Genomic DNA, 20,085 nt, shown 5'->3' on the forward strand with positions numbered 1-20,085 from the left:
TGAAATTAACTTTGTTAATTTGGATACTGTATATACAATACCCTTTCACAGCACTGCCAAGGAAGACCGGACCCATTGGACGCTTTGGAAATACACATGCATCCTTTTGATCCAAGCCGAGTGTACATGCTCTCACACATGCATGTACACACACATACACAGGGCAAGAGTTGTGCACGGAAGCCATTTGACTACTTTAACAGTGCTGTAAACCACCTGGCGCCAAGAATGATTTACAGTACAAAGATGAAGATAAACAGTATTGTGAAAGTTATGTAAACTCACAGCAGTTCATATTTTATTAAAAACTCTTTATTAATTCAGCTTGAAAACATGACATGGCACAACAAAATACAACAATTAATTACTTTGTCTTTAATTCTCTACACAGGAAAAACAAAAAAGGCTACCCCTTCCTTCCCCTTCACAATAACTAACTAAAGACTCGTGTCCTACAACCAAAGTTCTGTCAATTTGGCTGTCAGTCCATTTGTGTCTGTACAACCAAGACTGTTGGATATACAGAAGGAGTAGAAATTCTTGGTCCATGTAATGATTTCTGTGTGTGTGTGTATGCGTGTGTATGTGTGTGTGGCCATCAGTAGGTTCAGTCAGAGCCCGCCGCTGAGCCCGCCGCTGAGCCCGCCACTGAGCCCGCCGCTGAGCTGGGTGGTGTGGATGCAATCTTTTCTTCCTCCTCTTCATCAGATTCCTGAACAGAAGACAACGGGGAGAAGAACAAATTATGAACGGAACAAACGTTTAGGTCAACAAATCCCAGTGGCTTCTGTATTTATAACATTTCAAAACATTGTTGTTTTTACCAAACATATTTGCTAACCCTAAAAGAAAATTACTTACCTATCATGAATCAAAATAACTTTGATTTACTGTGAACTAGGGCTGACCCCTATTAGTCGAATAGTCGACTAATCGATCGAAAGGAGCCGTAGTCGACTGCCAACCTCTTAGTCGAATGCATTTTATTTTTTTATATAATATATATATATATTTTTTTATCATTCTTTCCAAAAGAAAAGAGGCCTAGAAGCGTGGCTAACACTAATGACACGCATACCAGAGGCTAACTGCCTAAGAAAACAGGCACAGAGGCACTGAAAGAGGATTTCACCCATCTAATGAACACACTAGACTAGACAAATATCAAGATGTATCCATCAGTGGACCAATTGCATGCTTTTGCAAAGGACAAGAAGCCTTCAGTCGACTCCTTCAGACATTAAGCACCCCCCACAGCCCAAATGGAATGATAAAAAAAAGAAAAAAAAATAGTCGACTATCGGCTAATTTCGGCCAATCAAAGTCGACTATCCAAATCCTTAGTCGGGGACAGCCTGTGAACAAAACATAAGCCTAGAATATGTTTGTAAACACAATTCACCCTGCCTGTTTAAATGACAACAGGGAAACAGTCACTCCTCAGGTAGCTTTCTAGCTTCAAACAGTTTCCCTATGAGGACAGTGTGTTTATTCAATTGTGAAAATACAACATCGAATCTTCTCACTTGTCTGAAAATACACCTTTTCCCTCACTTCCCATTTCTCACACCTCAGAACAGAATTGTCTCACTTCTCATGCATCTGGCAGGTGGCTAGTGTCAATTTCAAGCCCTGGATGAACAATTACCCTATTTCATCATTACCTTACCGTTAACAGTGGGCGTGTCACATGAGAAGATAAATGCCACTTGCTCTCATTGAAAACAGGATTTTTCTTCATTTCAGTTGTAGTGATCAATCAATCAGAATGTCATATATAAGCCTCGTCTATGAGATGATGACACACTTCAATACGATCACATCACAAGGACACTGAGGCATGTAAACACCCTATCCCGTTTTACCGCAGAGTTCCATTTCCATGGTAATACTAGCAATATTCCGTTTAATCACATGTACGTGTATATCAATAATTGGGATATTAACACATTGACCGCCAGCAGCAGGGGGCGCTGATCCCCCTTCAGCGCCAGGTCTTTATTCAATGGATATAGGTTTAGACTGCAACATTTGCGAGTGCTTAAAATACATCTTATATTATATCTATGGGTCTAATAACGCTATCGACGGTCAGTGAGTTGCTTCCAGTCAACATGCCCAAAACAGATCGTTTTTTCATCCGTACATTTCCGTTTTGAATAGAGTATGGTTTGGGTGCTTTTGAGTAATTCCAGGAAAAAGACGAGGAAAAGGCATTTTAGTGTAATCCAGTCATCACGTTGTAATTTTTCGGCTGATTATCTAATCATCCTGAAATCAACGCTAGATTATCATTATTATATCTCGTTGTGCATACATGAAATGGCCCTCGTAGCGGGGCGCTCGCCCCCCCCCCCCCCCGCAGTCAACGGTAATAAGCACATACACCTACACACAGATAGCTTTGATCACGGTAGAAATAAATATCAGATCAAAAGAATCCAATTATCTGATCGCCATTCCAGTTATAAAACAGCGATCATGTCCCCGACATTACCGAGTGTTACACACGGACGGGCGGGCAGGGTTAGTATTCCATGCCGTCGTTGTAAAGGCCTGGCTTGCCTGAGTATTTAAATCCCGCCCGCACGGCTCAGATCGGCTCCTAAAACACACCAGCCCATTTCCAATGGGATGCAATAGCTCTGCAAGGAAGTAGAGGGCGGTGTTGACCGTCTGCCAGCTCAGACACATTCACCAGGGTATACAGAGGCTGCAGACATGAATTATGAATAGATATAGCGAATAAACGAAATAACGATCCCAAAAGCAAGTTAACTAGTTTTTGGCGATATTCGCATGGCGGGCAATAACGAGTATACTCGTTTTTGGCAATTATTGTGTTAAGATGCATAGACCTTACCTGGGATATTAGCTAGTAACCAGAATACCAACATCATGCATGTAAACACACTTAACAGTTTAACAAGCTAACCTTTTTGCTCTTCGCCTTGGTCTTAGTCTTAGTCTTAGTTTTGGACTTAGATTTGGACTTAGACTTGCGTTCCGAGTCTGACGAGCTCTCGGAATCGGAAATGAACTCTCGGCTCTTGAAGTTGTCGCTGCCTCCTCGCTCCTTTTCTTTGTCTGCTCCTCCCGCAGACTTCCTCTTCGTCTCCTCCTTCTTCGCTCCCTTCTTGCTTTCCCTGATGTGGTGGGGTAGGGATGGGGAGAAGTTAGGAACATGTTATTGAAAACGAGCTTAGGGTGAATGTCACGGCTGGGCTCAACTCACTTTCAGTTCAATCAACTTACTTTTTTTTCTTACTTGCCAAAGATAAAGCATTAATTCAATACTTTCCTTATAGACTGGCTATGGAGTAAACCAACAAAATATTTTTGATTGATAAAAAAAAAAAAAATGATATATATACAGTATATATATATATAAAGTGATCCTTGGTGTGTGTATATAGTGAGTCTTACTTCTTTGGAGGTGTGGAGGCCCCTGCAACACTCTCTTTGTATTCCTTCTTGAGTATTTCATACTGCTTCTTAGCCTCTACTGCCTTCACGTCCCACTCCTGAGTGTGAGAGAAGCACGAGAGTGAAGATAATTGTGAAACATTGATGAAGAAACATCAGAGGACAGAGGGCCCACATCATCAATCTACTTGTTGTCATCATAGGGCGAAGTAGATTGATGAAAACAAAACATCAGATTAGTAGCCGGCAAATATTTGGACATCCCTGCTAATTTTGAAAGTAAATGTTCACCTCCTTGTCCTCCTTGCCCAGCCCCCTCCACATCTCTCCAGCCTTCTTGGAGATCTCCGTGACAGAGATGCCGGGGTTCTCCGACTTGATGCGCTCCCGACTGTTGTTGAGCCACAGCATGTAGGCGCTCATCGGCCTCTTGGGCCCCTCCCTCTGCTTCTTCTGTGGTGGTAGATAAGAGAGCACAGGGCATGAAACAAAAACAAATCCTTTAACCAGGGATGTTGACTAACAGCACCTTATTGAACCTCTTAAGCGGTACCGGGTCAAGATTTATTTCACGTCACAAATAGATCAATATACAGTCCGTATTAAGTGATGTTGTCTTTCTTTTCAAATGTAGCCAAGAGTAAAGACCCTAACCCTATCAAAACAACAGTCAACGTGTATATTTGCAGCACTACGTTTGTTTAGCAAAGATTTTAAGTGTTATTAGCGAAATATGAGCTTATAAAAATCTCTGTGCATTGCATCGGAAATTGGGTGATTTAGACGCAAGGACATGAAGCACTCATGAAATCGTTGTAGTCCTAAGAAAGTGGAGACCCAGGACTTTCGATGGACGTCACACCAGCCGCAGACAAAGGAAGGCAAACAGTTTTTTTCTTACAAATATTGACGTGAATGTCATGTTTATATCTCACGGCTGGAACAAACCTCAATGTTATTTCCATAAAATACAACGTATATTGTTTCTTTACCTTTCTTTTTTTGTATTTTATTTTTTTATTCTTTTTTAAACAAACATATAAACAAACATGACAACACACGATAAGATATACAAGCATTAATTGTCAGGGCACATCCAATGGGATCACCTTTTGGTTAGTTGTTTTATATAAGATATACCCATAATACCTGTTATCTAAAAAAAAAAACCTACATACATATGCTCAGCTCGAACCCCCCCCTCCCGGACCCCACCTTGAGAAGTACCTCCACTATCCCTCGCACCTAACCAGACACTACCATTATAAGCTAGCTTTTATTCTCTCCACCACTTCTAACCACATTGACATTTTGGATTCATTGAGACCCAGAATTCTTGCTGTAGATATTTCATGGTAAATTACATCGAGATATGTAAGAAACCAAACTTTACGGCACATTTTTTCCGGTTGAAACCAGCGTGATGCGATCAGCTTTTTGGCTACTGTGATACCCGATAAAACCAATCTCTTTAGCTGTGGATTCACTGCAAACTCAAAAACATCATTCAACAGCAATACCGAGGGGTGTACAGGTATATTCCAAGATACGAGTTTTGATATTTGTTGGGTCACATCTTTCCAGAATGCCTTAACTGGTGAGCAGTCCCAATACATGTGCATAAATGTCCCTTCGTCCCCATTTGTACATTGGGTGCATTTGGAATCTTGTTTGAGCCCCATTCGGCACAGTCTTATAGGAGTCAAGTATGTCCTGTGAATATAGTTAAGATTGATTTGTTGATGATCCGGGTTCCTTGATGTAAGTCGGACATTTGCCCAGGCTCCTTGCCAATCAAAGTCGTTTTCCAGGTCTGGTATATCCCTCCTCCAGACAGAGTCAAGTTGGAGGGTTTCATACGAGGACGTTAGTAATTGATGATAAAATTCTGAAACAAAACCTCTCGATGTCTCTCTTGAGTAGAAGAATTTGTGGTATCTGTGGTGTTCAATTGGTCTGTCTAATGGAACACCGTGAGACTTCAAACATAGCTCTAACTGTTTGTGAAAAAGCCATGTGGACTTGGTGAGATTAAATTTTTTGCGTATTTCTTTATCACTACAAAAACCCTGTTTGTTAAAAATATCCCCTAATGAGTGTATGCCTTGCTCTTCCCATATAGGGAATCTTATAGGTCGTTTTCCAATTAAGAGAGCATTGTTATTGAATAAGGGAGTATGATTGTGCCATTCTTGTGGGTTAGGATTTTTTTTTTGTGATTCACGCCATATCCGGATCGCATGAGTAATTATGGGGCCAAATTTTCGTTCACAGTGCTTGATTGGTAGTTTAGTATGCTATGTCCTTCAGTCTATGTGGGGCTACTATGTTTTCTTCTATTTTCCTCCAAGATGCTAATGCTTGGGAGTCAAACCATGTTGTCAATGGACTTAATGAGTACGCCTTAAAATATAGGAAAAAATCTGGAAATGCCATGCCACCATCTGCTTTATTTCTCTGTGCGGTGGATCTTTTTATACGTGGTGGTTTGTTATTCCAAATAAATTTGTATGTGGAGGAGTGTAATCTTTTCCAGTAACCCTCTGGAGGGGGTAACGGTAGCATTGAACAGAAGAAGTTGATTTTAGGTAGTACATCCATCTTAACTATTGATATCCGTGCTTGTACTGTGTTCTTAAGTTTTGCCCATCTATCGAGGTCGTCTTTGATTCTTTACCTTTCTGTGAACGTCTAGTAAAAAAAACCATCTCAATCCAGTGATTTCTTACGCAGCTATCGCCATTATACAAAAGTAACTTTACCTACACTACAGTAGATTTCATTCCCAGTCTAAATCGAGATTCAACAGTGTCATCTGACAGAGGAGACAGAAGCCTTTAAAATGATGCCTCACATGACCCTATAAAGCCATTTTATAGGCCTGGCATTTTATATTCTACATTCATATTTCATATTGCATGTGTCCGGATGGCAGAATTCAGTATTGTATCTACATAAACATAATTTGCTTAGATATTTACTATACTTGATCTCAAGAAGTAGCTGAATGAGCTCAGTGGCATCTTTTAGCTTTTGGTCATTCTCAGCATGGTGTTATTCACTGTCAAAAATATGAAAAAAAACCTGAATATGAATAATAATAACAATTGATATTCTCCTTTGGTTCATTACAATTTACTCAAGCATAGTAACAGACACAATATTTCTGACAATGGGAATACATTCCCCGAGGTCCATAGATGTCCCTACAAGCAAATGGACCTTGTATAAGTGGAGCAATCTTCCATTTACTTGGATATGTACTTTTAGGCGAATTCTCTGAAAATATGACTAGGGCTTAACAGGTTAACCTCAGGTAGAGCACATATTTCGCTAATAACACTTAACTCATTGACTGCCGGGGATTAGCCATGGCCCTGTGGTCGCATTGCCACGCTTTAAAAGATAGGACTGAGGGCTCCCTCGTGGCGCACCGCATAGTGCCTCGCACACCTACGCGGCCGTCCCGGGTTCACCTCCCGCTCCCAGTGACATTTGCTGCATGTCTTCCCCACATCTCCTCCCGTCCCCCCCCCCCTCTGTCGGTCCTGCGTGACCAATATAAGCTGTAAAAATGCTTATAGAATGCTTTTTATAAAAAAAAAGAAAAAAGAAAAAAAAAAGATAGGACTGAGTCACCTTGTTTGTAGAGCTATAACTATATTCTATATTACAGCTATGGATACAATACTATGGCCCATTTGACATCACCTATCTATCGTTCAATATGCGAGAAAGAATACAATTTTCCATCCATACGTTCCCGTGTTATACCGTGGTGAATATAAGTATGGTTTTAAGAGCGGTCTAGGGTAATTCATTAAATCCTGAGTTAAAGCCCTATACGTCGACTCCACTATAGACGTTGCCATTTCTTGCCTGTATGTATACGCTATTATCCCGAAATCAAATCTATATCATAGGTATTATGTTCCATCATGAATGCATGAAACGGGGGGGGGGGGGGGGGTCCTTTCTGATTATTTGATTGTCAGTAACGGCATTCCCGTTCCTACAACAATTTTTTTATGTTGCATGATCATGTATACATTTATTATGCATTATTTTTTTTATTTTAAATATCAAGATTATCTGGCCATCCTCAGTAAATACTATCAAACTCCTCTGAACGCATCTGGTCTTTCCAAAGGACCAGTTGCTCGCGCTGGTCTGTGTCTATTATGAAATGACAATTGTGTGTGATTGAAGGTCTGCGCTGGTCTGTCTATAATGAAATGAAAATTGCGTGTCATTGAAGGTGCGCGCTGGTCTGTGTCTATAATGAAATGACAATTGCACGTCATTGGAATTATTTTCTAACTGGGCGGGTCTTAGATACCGAAATGTGGCACAGATTGATCTAACGTGAATCACTACTCTGTAGTACCGACGTAATTTGGTCGGTACCCTTAAAAATACAGAGTTCGGTACCCAACCCTAGTCTTTAGTCTTGGCTACATTTGAAAAAGAAACAACATTACCTAATATGGGGCCGATGGGGCTGGGGCCGATGGGGCTTTAAGGGGTTAAATTGACAGGGATCCACCTCTGAATGACAATTGATGCAGTTATAATCACACCGTCTGATGCGGCCACATGGGACGTTTATGAAAGGGAATGACTTTAGATATTAATTAATGTTTTTAACAGTGCCAGCCATTAACATTGGAAACATGGTTAAATGCTAGCACCCACTTCAATGATAGCGTTGTGAACGCATAATCTCTCTTAAATTATGGATATGTGTCTAATCTGCCTGTCGTTTATCAACGACTTGTGAATGAATTCAAATCGCCAATAAAATATATAGCGTCTGGGGCACTCAAAGGTCGGCATGAACTAACGACAAAAAGCGTCCGTGGCACTCAATGTGTTAATGAGCAAGCATAAGAAAGTTTACATACTGCATCCTTGCATTAAATTATCTCATATGCAAGCCATGAATTTAATCACAATTTCATAGACCAATATAAAATAAAAGTTCTACTTCCCCAGGCTTGCGGTTCATTAATAACCATTAGATTACACATTTGCTCTGAGCAACATGTTTTTCATAACTGCAGGAAATACGTTGGGGCTGTGGTGGGTAGAAATGTTAAATGTTATTAATAATAGATGTGTTCATTCTAACCCATCGGCAATGGTCCCTACTGGCTAAATCTGCTGTCCTTTATTTCCCGTCTCGAGATCCTCTCGTCAAGGCGGTCTACTTTCGCTTGGGCTCTTCGCTCCGTCCCTTGAACCCATTGCCCAACTCATACATCAGTCACCCCAATCTCTATCGGTGGCACAGCATCACATTGCCTTATATGCCGATGATATCTTAGTTCTTATGCAGGACCCTATTCAATCTGTACACCGACTTTTGGCAATACTTCAAGAGTTTAGAGCCTTGTCAGGTTTTAAAATAAATTCATCCAAATCTGCTTTATTGCCTTTACATGAGACAACTAGGTCAGCTCCTCTCCCTACAGGGGTTCCTATAGTCAAACAATTTTAAGTACCTTGGCATTGATATATTTCCTTCTCTCAATAAGATTATCAAAGTCCTCAAAGACCTTGAAAGATGGATGTTGACTTTAGTTGGTCTCTGCAGTAGGGATGCACCGATATGAAAATTTGCCACCGATACCGATTGTTCAACTAACACAATCGGCCGATACCGATATTTGTGGCAAATTATTTTTTAAATTATTTGTTTATTTTTATTTTTTTGTAATATTTATTTTTTTGTATTTTTATGAAACTACTGTATATTTGTTACAAATTGTGCTCACCGATATGAACATAGGCCTCTTTACTTACTTAAAAAAAGGAAACATCAAGAAATAGCACTATCTCTCTCCCAGTATGGTCTGCCGGGCTGCAGCTAGATACTAGTTCTCCCAGTATGGTCTCCCAGTATGGTCTACCGGGCTGCAGCTGGATACTATTGTCTCAACCAGAGCTCTCAACCAATTTTGATTGACAGTCGATTCTGCCAATTACGTCACACACTGCTTGCACCCGCCTCTGCTGTTACCACCAATCGGCAAGCGCGTATACATTTTTTACTTCCGCTTTTGTCCGCCATTGATTTTGACGAGAGATTTTCTTCAACAACAACAAAGCGCGGCAGACGTTTAGCTTTTAGCTCCGCAGGATGACTAAATGAGGCATAATGATTTTACTGCAACGAATGTTATAATAAAACAAAGCCTTTCTATACATGTGTCTGATTGAAAACTTTATTAACAGATTGCAGAATGGGTCAAACTCAGGGCTCTATGAGTAACGGAAGGAACTGAGCTAGTATGAATGCTTGCTACGTTCGGGTAAATAATATGCTGATGTTATTGAACGTGTAACACTAACTATATAACGTTAATGCCACAAAACGAATGCATTTGTTAATCATAAGTAGTAACTTTGATGCAGTAGCTTGTAGGGATGCACGATAATTACCGGGCCGATATCAGCAATTATGACGTCATCCCGATAAAGCCGATAACGTTATTGATAGCTCCGATAATATAATATATTTTTTGGTAAAAAAGAATGCGGTGTGGGTGAATTGGGATGAAGGGCGTTTGTTTTTACTGTAGGCTCCTCCCGTTTTGCCAGTACAGTGGTACGACTGATAGCGTGTGGTTTAGGAAGAGGGCGTTTTACACAAATCCAGCGCTCCCTTTCTTGGCTGTGACGTAGCCACGTAAGTTTCAGATGCAGCGCGGATGTAAACAAAGATGGCGTCAGTAGTATGGCAATAGTTTCAGAGGAAAAAAGTTTGCTTGCTTTTTGTAACAAATGCAATGCAGAAGTTCCATGAGGAGGGAAAAGGGCAACAACTTATAATACATCCAACCTTACAAGTCACCTGCAACATCACCACCGCTACGATGGTGTGTTAAAGCCTACGACGACGCGCGAGCAGCTAAAGCGTATTGCTCCGTAGTAGCCAGGTTAATTTGCACTACCAAGCACTGCTTAAAAGCTAGCGGCTTGAGCCCTTGGGTAATTTCTGTCAAACTTCATTAATTTAGCAAACGCCTCGTCAATAGGTACAAGCGCCACGGGTTCCTTTGTAGCTGGCTTTGGATTCACAGCAGCTTCAGCTGCTCGCGCATCGTCGATATGATGAATTGAAAATGGGGGACCCTGATGTAAACAAGACGAAAGTCTTTCTCTGGTCTGCATCCCCTTAACAATTGTATGTTTTGAGCTATACTGTACTGCAGGGCTATTCAACTGGCGGCCCGCGGGATGATTCTGACCGGCCCGCCAAAGATTACATGATAATACATTTTTTTTTTACTTTTTTCTTTTCATGTCAACGTTCACACGCACAATTGAGCCAAAAGTCACTCAATTAATGACAGATTTCATTGATAAATTGAGGGAAAACTTTGCAAGTCGATTTGATGAATTTGACATGTCCAGAGAATTGATGCATTTTGTGAGCAACCCATTTGCCAATGTAGCTGCTATTTCCACAAAAGGACAAGAGTTCCTTGCATCACTTCACATTGATGAAGGTCTCCTGCAACTTGAAATAATTGACATGCAAGCATCATCTGCTCTGAAGCAGGCACTTGAGAATGAATCCACCACAACATTTTGGATAAAGTGTATTCATGTCAACACATTCCCCAAAATAAAAACGCTGGCAATATCTGTGCTAACAATGTTTGGCTCAACATACACCTGTGAATCCAGTTTCTCTCACATGAATGCCATTAAAACAAGCAACCGTGCCTCCTTGACAAATGAGCATTTGCATCACTGTTTGCGGGTAGCCCTCACTTCCTATGAACCCTCTTTCTCTGCCATTGCCCAGTCAAAGAAGTGCAATCTCTCTCATTAGATGTGTGTATGTAGGCTAGGCCTGTCTGCCCCCCCCCCCTGATGTTTGAGAGTTAAGAGTGGACAATAAGTGCTAATAAGATGCTGTGATTTGCTGTTGTTGCACAGACATGAAGCACTTTTTCATAAGCTCAGCTGCACTATAAATGTGTTTTTTTGTTCAAGTGTTGATGTTAGAATGTTCAGATGCACATCATGCACTTGTTTGTTTTTTATTTTATTTTTATATTGAAATGTTGAAGAGGAGATGTTGCAGTTGTTGCACAGTCATAAATGAAGCACTTTTTGCAGGAGATGTTGCAGATGTGGCACATAAATGAAGCACTTTTTTTGAAAAGTATACTACTTTTGCAATGTAGTTAAATAAAAGTTGTGAAAATGTGGTTGCGTGTTGTGTCAAGTGTCCATATATTCATAGCACGGGGAGGCGCCGTGGCAGTCCGGCCCCTGGCCTGGCCCCTTGGGTTTCTGACAATGTGGCCCCCTGAACAATTTAGTTGAATAGCCCTGCTGTACTGTACCCATTCTGCAATCTGTTAAAGTTTTCAATCAGTCGTAGGCTTTTAACACACCATCGTAGCGGTGGTGATGTTGCAGGTGACTTGTTAGGTTGGATGTATTATAAGTTGTTGACGGATTGTGAATTTTCTGATTCAAATTATATTTATTTGGAAAAATAAATATGGTCACTTTATCAGTCAAAACTGTTGTCTTGGCTTTGTTTTGTTCATAGTAGTAACGCTCATGTCATGATAAATCTGGTTAGGTCAAAACTACAGGAATATACATTAAAAAAAAAAAAATTATAATACAATAAATATCGGTTATCGGTATCGGCCTTGAGGAGCAGAAAGTTATCGGTATCGGGGTCAAAAAATCAATATCGTGCACCCCTAGTAGCTTGTGTGTGTGTGGGCCGGGGGCAGCGTTGTGCAGGTCGCGACGCGACTGAACTTTTTTTTGCCATTTGACGCGACACAAATTGATGGATATTTATCGGCTACTGCCATTGGCACATTCGAGCTTATCGGCCGGTAGGCCGATTGCAGTCAACAAGGCACTTTATCGGCCGATACCGATACCCGACCGATACATCGGTGCACCCCTACTCTGCAGATATCAGAAGCTGCTGTGCCGTCTTTACTGGCTGCCCTGGCGCGTGAATACTTTCCCTAAGGTGGTTGTCCTTCCGCGTTCGGTTTGCGCGATCTGATTGGCCACTGACGTTTCTGGTCATGTGACATGTGCGCCAATCGTGTGATGGCAAGTTCTGCGCCAATTTCCGGGTCTAACAGCCTGCAAACTACCCAACGCCTAGTTTATCACTGGTTAAGCTTGGTTAAGCTCTTTCGAAGTTGGTTAAAGTTAGAGTTTGGAATCAGGGCTGGTGTTCTATCGGCCTGCTCTAAGACAAACTCTAACCTTAACCAACTTCGAAAGAGTGCCTAAGCTTAACCGTCGAAAGAACTTGCCGGCACACGATTGGCCGCACATGTCACATGACCAGAAACGTCAGTGGCCAATCAGATTGCGCAAACCGACAACCCCCTTAGGGAAAGTATTCACGCTGCCCTGGCATCCGATTCCAACTGCGTTCAAATCTCCCAAGCGTACAGGTCTTGTTGACGCAGCAAGCAGACAAAAGTGCCACATACAAGCACTTGCGCCACCCACACACGATAGTCTGGGCTCATCTCATTTGATATGATATACAGTGGGGGAAATAAGTATTGAACACATCAACATTTTGTCCAGTAAATGTATTTCCAATGAGCGTATTCAAGCTAAATTTGCACCAGACTTTGGTATTAACAAAAAAAATCAAGACAAGAAATCTAAACATTAAAGTCCATATGTAAATAAAGTTGTGTAATAAAGTGGAATGAAACAGGAAAAAAGTATTGGACGTACTAAGAATAAGCATTACACCACAGCAAGGAAAGGCAAGGAACTAGTTGAAAGCCAAAACGAATTAGAAGGCAACTCTACCTCCTATCTGTGCTAATAATGTCAACTGGGTTAGAATATATTGATGGGTTATAATTAAACGTTTTTTTTAATACCAATGTGACACACAAGAAACATCTAATGATGGGTAAAAGCAAAGAGCTCTCAAGACCTTCACAAACAGATTGTTGCAAATCATGAAAATAGAATTGATTAAAGACTTATTTCACAACTTCTGAATCTTCCAGTAAGCACCATTAGGGGCATTATCCGTAAGTGGAAACAACATCACTCCATCATCAACCGGGCATGCACAGGTGCTCCTCACAACATTTCTGATCAGGGAGTCAGAAGGATACTTAGAAGAGTAGCCAAAGAGCCATGGACCACTAGGAAAGAGCTCCAGAAAGACTTGGATGCAGCAGGTACAACTGTGACTGTTCAGTTGTAAATGTCCCAGTATCTGTCATGCTGTGTATTATTATTTCCAGTCAGGCACGTCTTTGATGGCCCAGGGGTCCTATTATTTATAGTCATGCCTCTCTCTGGACAGCCCAGGGGTCCTAATGTGGTTTAAATGCAGCGGCCATCTTGCCGCCCATGTGTTCCACTGCTGTCTGCTTTCCCAGTGAGAGTGCGTTCATGAAATAAAATACCACTCACTCACTCATTGTTTCATCCAGCCTTACAAAGTGGATGGAAATCACTCTGAGATATCACTCACTCATTCAATCATTCTTTGATCCTTTGAACAACATTAAACTACAAAGGACTGTTCTCTGTGTCCGCTCTCTGACCGGGGTCGTGCCGTTCTGGATAAAGTGGCTCCAGCAAAAAACACTACAAACATTATATCTTCAATAGTGACAGAAAGGCAATGCACTCCACCGCCATGGCCTCTGTGCACGCTCAGCCCGCAAGACTCGACTACTGAAAAAAAAAAAACATGTTGAAGCTTGTTTAAAGTTTGCCAAACATTTCGACAAGCCAGTGAACTACTGGGAGCATGTACTGTACTCTGGTCAGATGAGACCAAAATTAAACTTTTTGGCTGTCACACAACACACCATGTTTGGAGGTGAAATGGCAGTGCACATTACCAGAATAATACTATACCAACAGTGAAGTTTGGAGGTGGAAGTATCATGGCGTGGGGCTGTTTCTCCTCTCGTGGTACTGGCAGACTTCATATCATTGAAGGAACAATGAATGGAGCCATGTACAGAGAGATTCTTGAGATGAACCTGCTGCCATCCACTAGGATGCTGAGGATGAGACGTGGGTGGACCTTCCAGCAGAACAACAATCCAAAGCATACAGCAAAGGAAACTCACAATTGGTTTCCGAGAAGAAAATCAACTTGTTGGAATGGCCCAGTCAATCACCTGACTTAAACCCAATTGAACATTTGTGGAAGAATCTGAAGATTCAGATTCACAAGAGGGCCCCCCGCAATCTTCAAGATTTAAAGACAATCTGTGTAGAGGAATGGGCCAAAATCACACCTGAATACTGTGGGTGATTAGTTGCATCATACAGAAAGTGTCCTTGAAGCTGTCATTACAAACTAAGTATTGAATTAATTTCAGTTAGTGTTCAATACTTTTTTCCTATGTCATTCCACTTTATTACACATAACTTTATTTACATATGGATTTTTTGTCTGGATTTCCTGAGTTAATACCAAAGTCTGGTGAAGATTTCACTCGAGTGGCCACATTGGAAATACATTTACAGGACAAAATGCTCATGTGTTCAATACTTATTTCCTCCATTGTATATGCTAATATCCAAGATATGTTATTTTGTTTGAAAACCAACAGTTGAGAGACCAGAGTGGAGACCAAAGCCTGCATCAAGGATTTTGTGCACAGCAGGGCACATTCATTATTCCTTAATTAACATTATAGCTGCTTGTACTCTCCCCTCAACCTTGACCCCGCCTCTCTCACCTCCTTACGGGGCTTCCTCGCCTTCTTCTCCTTCACTATTTTGGGTTTCTTTGCTTTCTTCGTCTTCCCCTCATCATCACTGCCGTCTCCTCCTTCGCTGCTCTCGCTCTCAGAGGCGTTACTGTCGTACCTGAGGGATGGAAGAACGTTATAGGACGAGTAGTCTATTCAAGGAAGTGTCTCAAGTGGCGGAATTAAAGAAAGAAAAAACTAGAAAGACTGATGGGCAAAGAGAGAGCGACTGGTATCTCAAGTGGTAAGAGAGAGAGAGAGGGAAGATGGGGGATAGAAGGATGAAAAGAGAGATGGCAAGAAAGAACATTCCACATGTAAAAAAGGGATGAAAGAAGGCGTCACTCACTCTTCTGCAATTTCGTCACCCTCCTCTCCGGGGTTGAAAGACTCGTCTAAAAGGATAAAAATTGAGGGAAAGAGGTCAAACGTGACGCATCCAACCTGCCAACCTCCTAAGCACAACACGTTCAACCCACTGCTATCTTATGGACAATCCCATTGGCTAACAACGCCCGTCACTCACCACTCTCGCCTTCCGAGTCCTCCTCGCTGGCGTCACCCTCTTCCCGGATCTTGCCCTCTGCCTTCATCCTCTCCAGGTAGGCGTCGTGCTGGTCCTCGTCAGAGTCGCTGTACTCGTTGTTTTTGCCTTTCATGCCCTGGAAACAACATTGGAATGGTCAACGACTACACTGACCAGGTGGCAACAGTAGACTACATGTTCTAGAACTACAGATCAGAGTTCTGCACTGGACATTCAATTTTCTTTTAAATAAATTACCCAGGTGGCAACGACAGACTACATTTCACTTCCTAGAACTACTAATGGGAGTTCTGCCAGTCATGGAAACACACTGAACTAGGGCTGAAAGGTAGACCTTTTCAGAAAAATTACATTACTATAGGGAAAATCAAATTAAAAAAAATAAATATATATACTAGGTATATATATTTTCTTGCTGCTGTCAATTAATACAGCCTTGAAGATCAGTTTGAAGTATCATTATATCAGGGCCCGGGCTATATTTTATAATCTCTCTGTGGACCACAACCAATAATTCTCTAAAAGGTTGGTCATATCCATACCTCAACATTGCCATATGCCAAAATAGAACACAAGTCAAGGAGGCTCCTGTAAACCAAGAGGAAATGGAGGACAGGGTTAATTTGTTCTAAATGACCTTCTTTGTTGACCCCGTTACCGTGGCGACAATTGACATCATTACCAAGGGCAACTGGGCAGAGTGTTGACAGACAGACCGGGGCCTTGTTTATATCAACAGAGAGCATTATGGGTAGGGAAATCAGCGCTTCCTGCATTAGGAGATGGTTATGACTTTTTTAAGTCCTTGTTTTTCGGTGTTAAAGCACACAGCAAACCCTCAAGCCACACATTAGTCAGTGCAACGCTACAACTGTAGACATACGATGCCCCTCACTCCATCAAACCTACCGTTGATAGATTCAGACGAATAGATGTTTTATAATTAGTAGCACATCACTCTGGGGCTTTCCAGGTCATTCACATCAATCCAACAACATGGTGATTAGGTTTATTGCACATGCTCCATGTCCCAAAACGGAAACACTCCCACCCTCTCGCTCTCTTTCTCCCCCCCCCCCTCTCTCTCTTTCTTAAGCCGCCTCTCCCCCTTTCTCTCTTAAGCCGCCTTTACGCAGAGTATTTCTTGTGGAAAGCCAGAGAGTTGCCGGCACAGTAACCATCTCAAGCCACTGGGCCAACAACCGCTCCTTCATCTTTGCACAATGTGTTGGAAAGTTGCACTTTATAGAATTATCAAAACAACGAGATTTATGAACTGGAGATTTGTTCTGCATAAAAGACAATCAAATTGGGTAAAGGGTGGATAAAGAATGGTGTAAAGAAGGTGTGTAAAGAATGGTGAAGGTGTAAAGAAAGTGTTTTCCCAGGCGCCTCCAAGTGGTGTCTGCAATGTAAAGAGGGCTTTATGACACACACACACACACAGTGCAAGCAGTGACCACTAAACCAGTCCAATCAAGTGCCAAATGGACGAGGGAACGCCCATATAACCATACCCACCTTCTTCTACAGTGACACGGCACAATGACAGACAAAGAGGAGAAGGGTAACAACTGTCAATATGTGGGATGGAGTCAAGTCTTATCAACTGTGACACACACTGTATTGTGAACCAAGGTCATGAGCAGAGATGCACCGATACCACTCGGTCCAACTTCCAATATCACTTTTGACTGCTAAACTTTTAAGTATCATCTTGTATCAAGTACTGTTCTAATCTATTACTTTTACTGAACAATACACTCCATAACAAACTTGATTTAGAAAGTGTTAAGACATTCAACACACGTTAGAGGTGCAGTGGAGTGGAACAAACTACCACTCAATATCAAGGAAACCGAGAGTGCTGCAGTGTTCAAATCCAGGATAAGGGAGCAGCTGTTTAGCAACCTGCCCCTGTAATGTTGGTGCGACTGTATTATGTGCTGAACCTCTGTTTAACGATGAGTATTGTCTCTATGCACTTTAATGATGAAAATAATTGCTTTTAATGCACCAATGAACATGACTGATGCTTTTTATAAAAGAAAATTAAATTGAAACATGAATACTACTACTAATGCACTTTAGAATATGCACTAAGAATGCTCGATGCACTTCAGATGCCAACGTGCCACTTGCAACTAGAAACAACGGGAACAACAATGGAAATAAGTCCTGGACTTTTCGTTCTATCCCCTGACAAGGCAAATACAAATGTTGATCTGTCGATGTTGATATGTTTTTTTTGTCAATAAATGAAATCAGATCCAAGATCTTTCTATGTGTACAAAAAGGAAAAACAAGTTGCATTGCTTTCATTTACGGCAAGCTTGTGGTGTTTGATATTAGTACTGTAGCCTGGTATCTTTTGTAGCCTGGTATCTACCCAATATACCATATCAATATCAGTGCATCCCTTTAACATCCAACCATTAACTTTCTGAGAGGTTACCTCCTTGAATCCTCTGTTCTTGATGTTCAGTTTCTTGGAGTTGACGAAGTCGAACAGTTTACCGTACTCTTCCCTGGAAGAGAGAGACATTAAGTGGGTGATACAGTATATATACAGTATATACAGCACACACTGTTGGATGCTTTTAGCATGGGTGGCCATAGTGAGAATTGAACGCCACATGTAATGCATAGTGCCATTTACCTTTTAACCCCTAGCCATATTTCCAGAAAATCCACCTAAAAATACATGCCTAGGTAAATGGAAAATTGCTCCACTTCTACAAAGTCTATTTGCATGTTCTTGGTATCTAGGGACATCTATGGATCTCAGGGAATGTATCCCCAGTGTCAGAAATATGGTGTCTGTTACTAGGCTCGAGTAAATTGTAATGAACCAATCATCTTTGACGGTGAATAACACCATGCTAACATTGACCAGACTTGAACAAATTGCCACTGAGCTCATTCAGCACAAAAATCTAAGCAAATGAATAAAGGGCAGATGATTTACAGTTTTTTTTAGATACAGTACTGAATTTTGCCATCTGGACACATGCAATTTGAAATATGAATATAGAATATAGGGCCTATAAATGACCTTATTATGGCCAAGTCACACATCTATGGATCGGGCCAAATCTTCTCCTTCCAATGGCAAGAGTTCAATCTGGATTTACTACCACCAGGTGCCCCTGACAGGGCAGCAAAAACCGTGAATGAAATCTACTGTAAGTACAGTTACTTTTTTATAATGTCAATTGCTCCGCCATTTTTCATCAGATTGCAACAAGTTTTTTAACTTAACTTAAAGGGTTTTAAGTTACATAGGATGACGAGATTTTGAAGAAGCTAATCAATCATTTCAATAAAGGGAGATGCCGTGTGTGTATGTGTATATATGGGTGTATATATAGGGGTGTATGTGTGTATAGGGGTGTGTGTGTATAGGGGTGTGTGTGTTGGGTCTGGTTATCCTCACCTCTCGATACTGCTGAAGGTGTACTGGCTGCCCTGCTTGGTCTCGATCTCGAAGTCGAAGGAGCGTGTGGTGGTGGTGCCTCGGGCAAAGTTCACACAGGAGATCTCCTCGAAGCGCAGGTGCACGGGGGGCTTGTGCACGTAGATGAAGCCCCTCTCCAGTGGGTAGAGGAGGCCAGAAGAAGCCTTGTAGGAGCAGGTGATGCACTGGGCCCCTGAGTGCCTGGGGGGGGGGGGGGGGGGTTAGATCATAGTCAGTGTGTTCCACAGGTTCTTTATGCTAGGGACATGTCGTAAACCTTAAAGGAAGGAATCTTTATGAATCTCGCAATTACATTTAAAATGAATTAATCACAATTATCTAGGTAAGGTTAGATTCATTAGATTAGATTCTAGACTGCCTTAAACCTCATGTTACAAAGCTTGTATATTAAGGGTGGGATGATACGATGCATGTGGTTACTACATTCTCAAACATACAGCAACAAATCCAATGTGATCTCCTTTTTTCAATATGGGTGCTTATTAGGGGTGTAACGGTACATGTTACGAAGGATCAGATTAAACCGAATATATATATTTATTACTTGATATATATTGCATAGTATTTGTATATCGTCTGATATCCCTTGTGTATTCTTTGTACATATACACGGAATATCCCTTTTACCTAGTACAGACCATAATATTTCGTTCTCCTATTGGACAGCGTTCCACTAGGCGGCGGCGCCACTGCCATACCCCCAATGTCTAGTTCAAAGTCACCGCCAAGGCTTGCCTGGACATGATCGGCTCTGCGCAAGAATACGAGACAGAAATAAGGCTGGTACTAGTTTGTTCACCTAACGTATAAATACGTCGCAGGTGGATACAGAAGCACTTAGCCTAAAGTCAAGTTAACCTAGAAAGGTGTTACCCTCAAAC

At 41.5% G+C, this 20,085-nt stretch overlaps 1 protein-coding gene across 4 annotated transcripts in view; it reads right to left on the minus strand.

Annotated features, from left to right (window-relative positions):
* Window positions 1-302: 302 nt before the first annotated feature.
* Window positions 303-20,085, minus strand: part of ssrp1a (structure specific recognition protein 1a) — a 64,950-nt gene continuing 45,167 nt past the window's right edge. For all 4 annotated transcript variants that reach the window (XM_084332533.1, XM_084332534.1, XM_084332535.1 and 1 more), the window contains exons 10-18: window positions 19,163-19,384; window positions 18,182-18,254; window positions 15,706-15,841; window positions 15,529-15,574; window positions 15,168-15,297; window positions 3,718-3,879; window positions 3,427-3,524; window positions 2,936-3,146; window positions 303-712 (exon numbers count right to left, since the gene is read on the minus strand). In XM_084332533.1, coding sequence (XP_084188659.1) covers window positions 608-712; window positions 2,936-3,146; window positions 3,427-3,524; window positions 3,718-3,879; window positions 15,168-15,297; window positions 15,529-15,574; window positions 15,706-15,841; window positions 18,182-18,254; window positions 19,163-19,384 — 1,183 coding nt within the window. In that variant the 3' untranslated portion in view covers window positions 303-607. The remainder of the gene's footprint in view (window positions 713-2,935; window positions 3,147-3,426; window positions 3,525-3,717; window positions 3,880-15,167; window positions 15,298-15,528; window positions 15,575-15,705; window positions 15,842-18,181; window positions 18,255-19,162; window positions 19,385-20,085) is intronic.

The sequence above is a fragment of the Notolepis coatsorum genome (assembly GCF_963971535.1).
Source record: "Notolepis coatsorum genome assembly, chromosome: 16".
NCBI lineage: Eukaryota > Metazoa > Chordata > Actinopteri > Aulopiformes > Paralepididae > Notolepis > Notolepis coatsorum.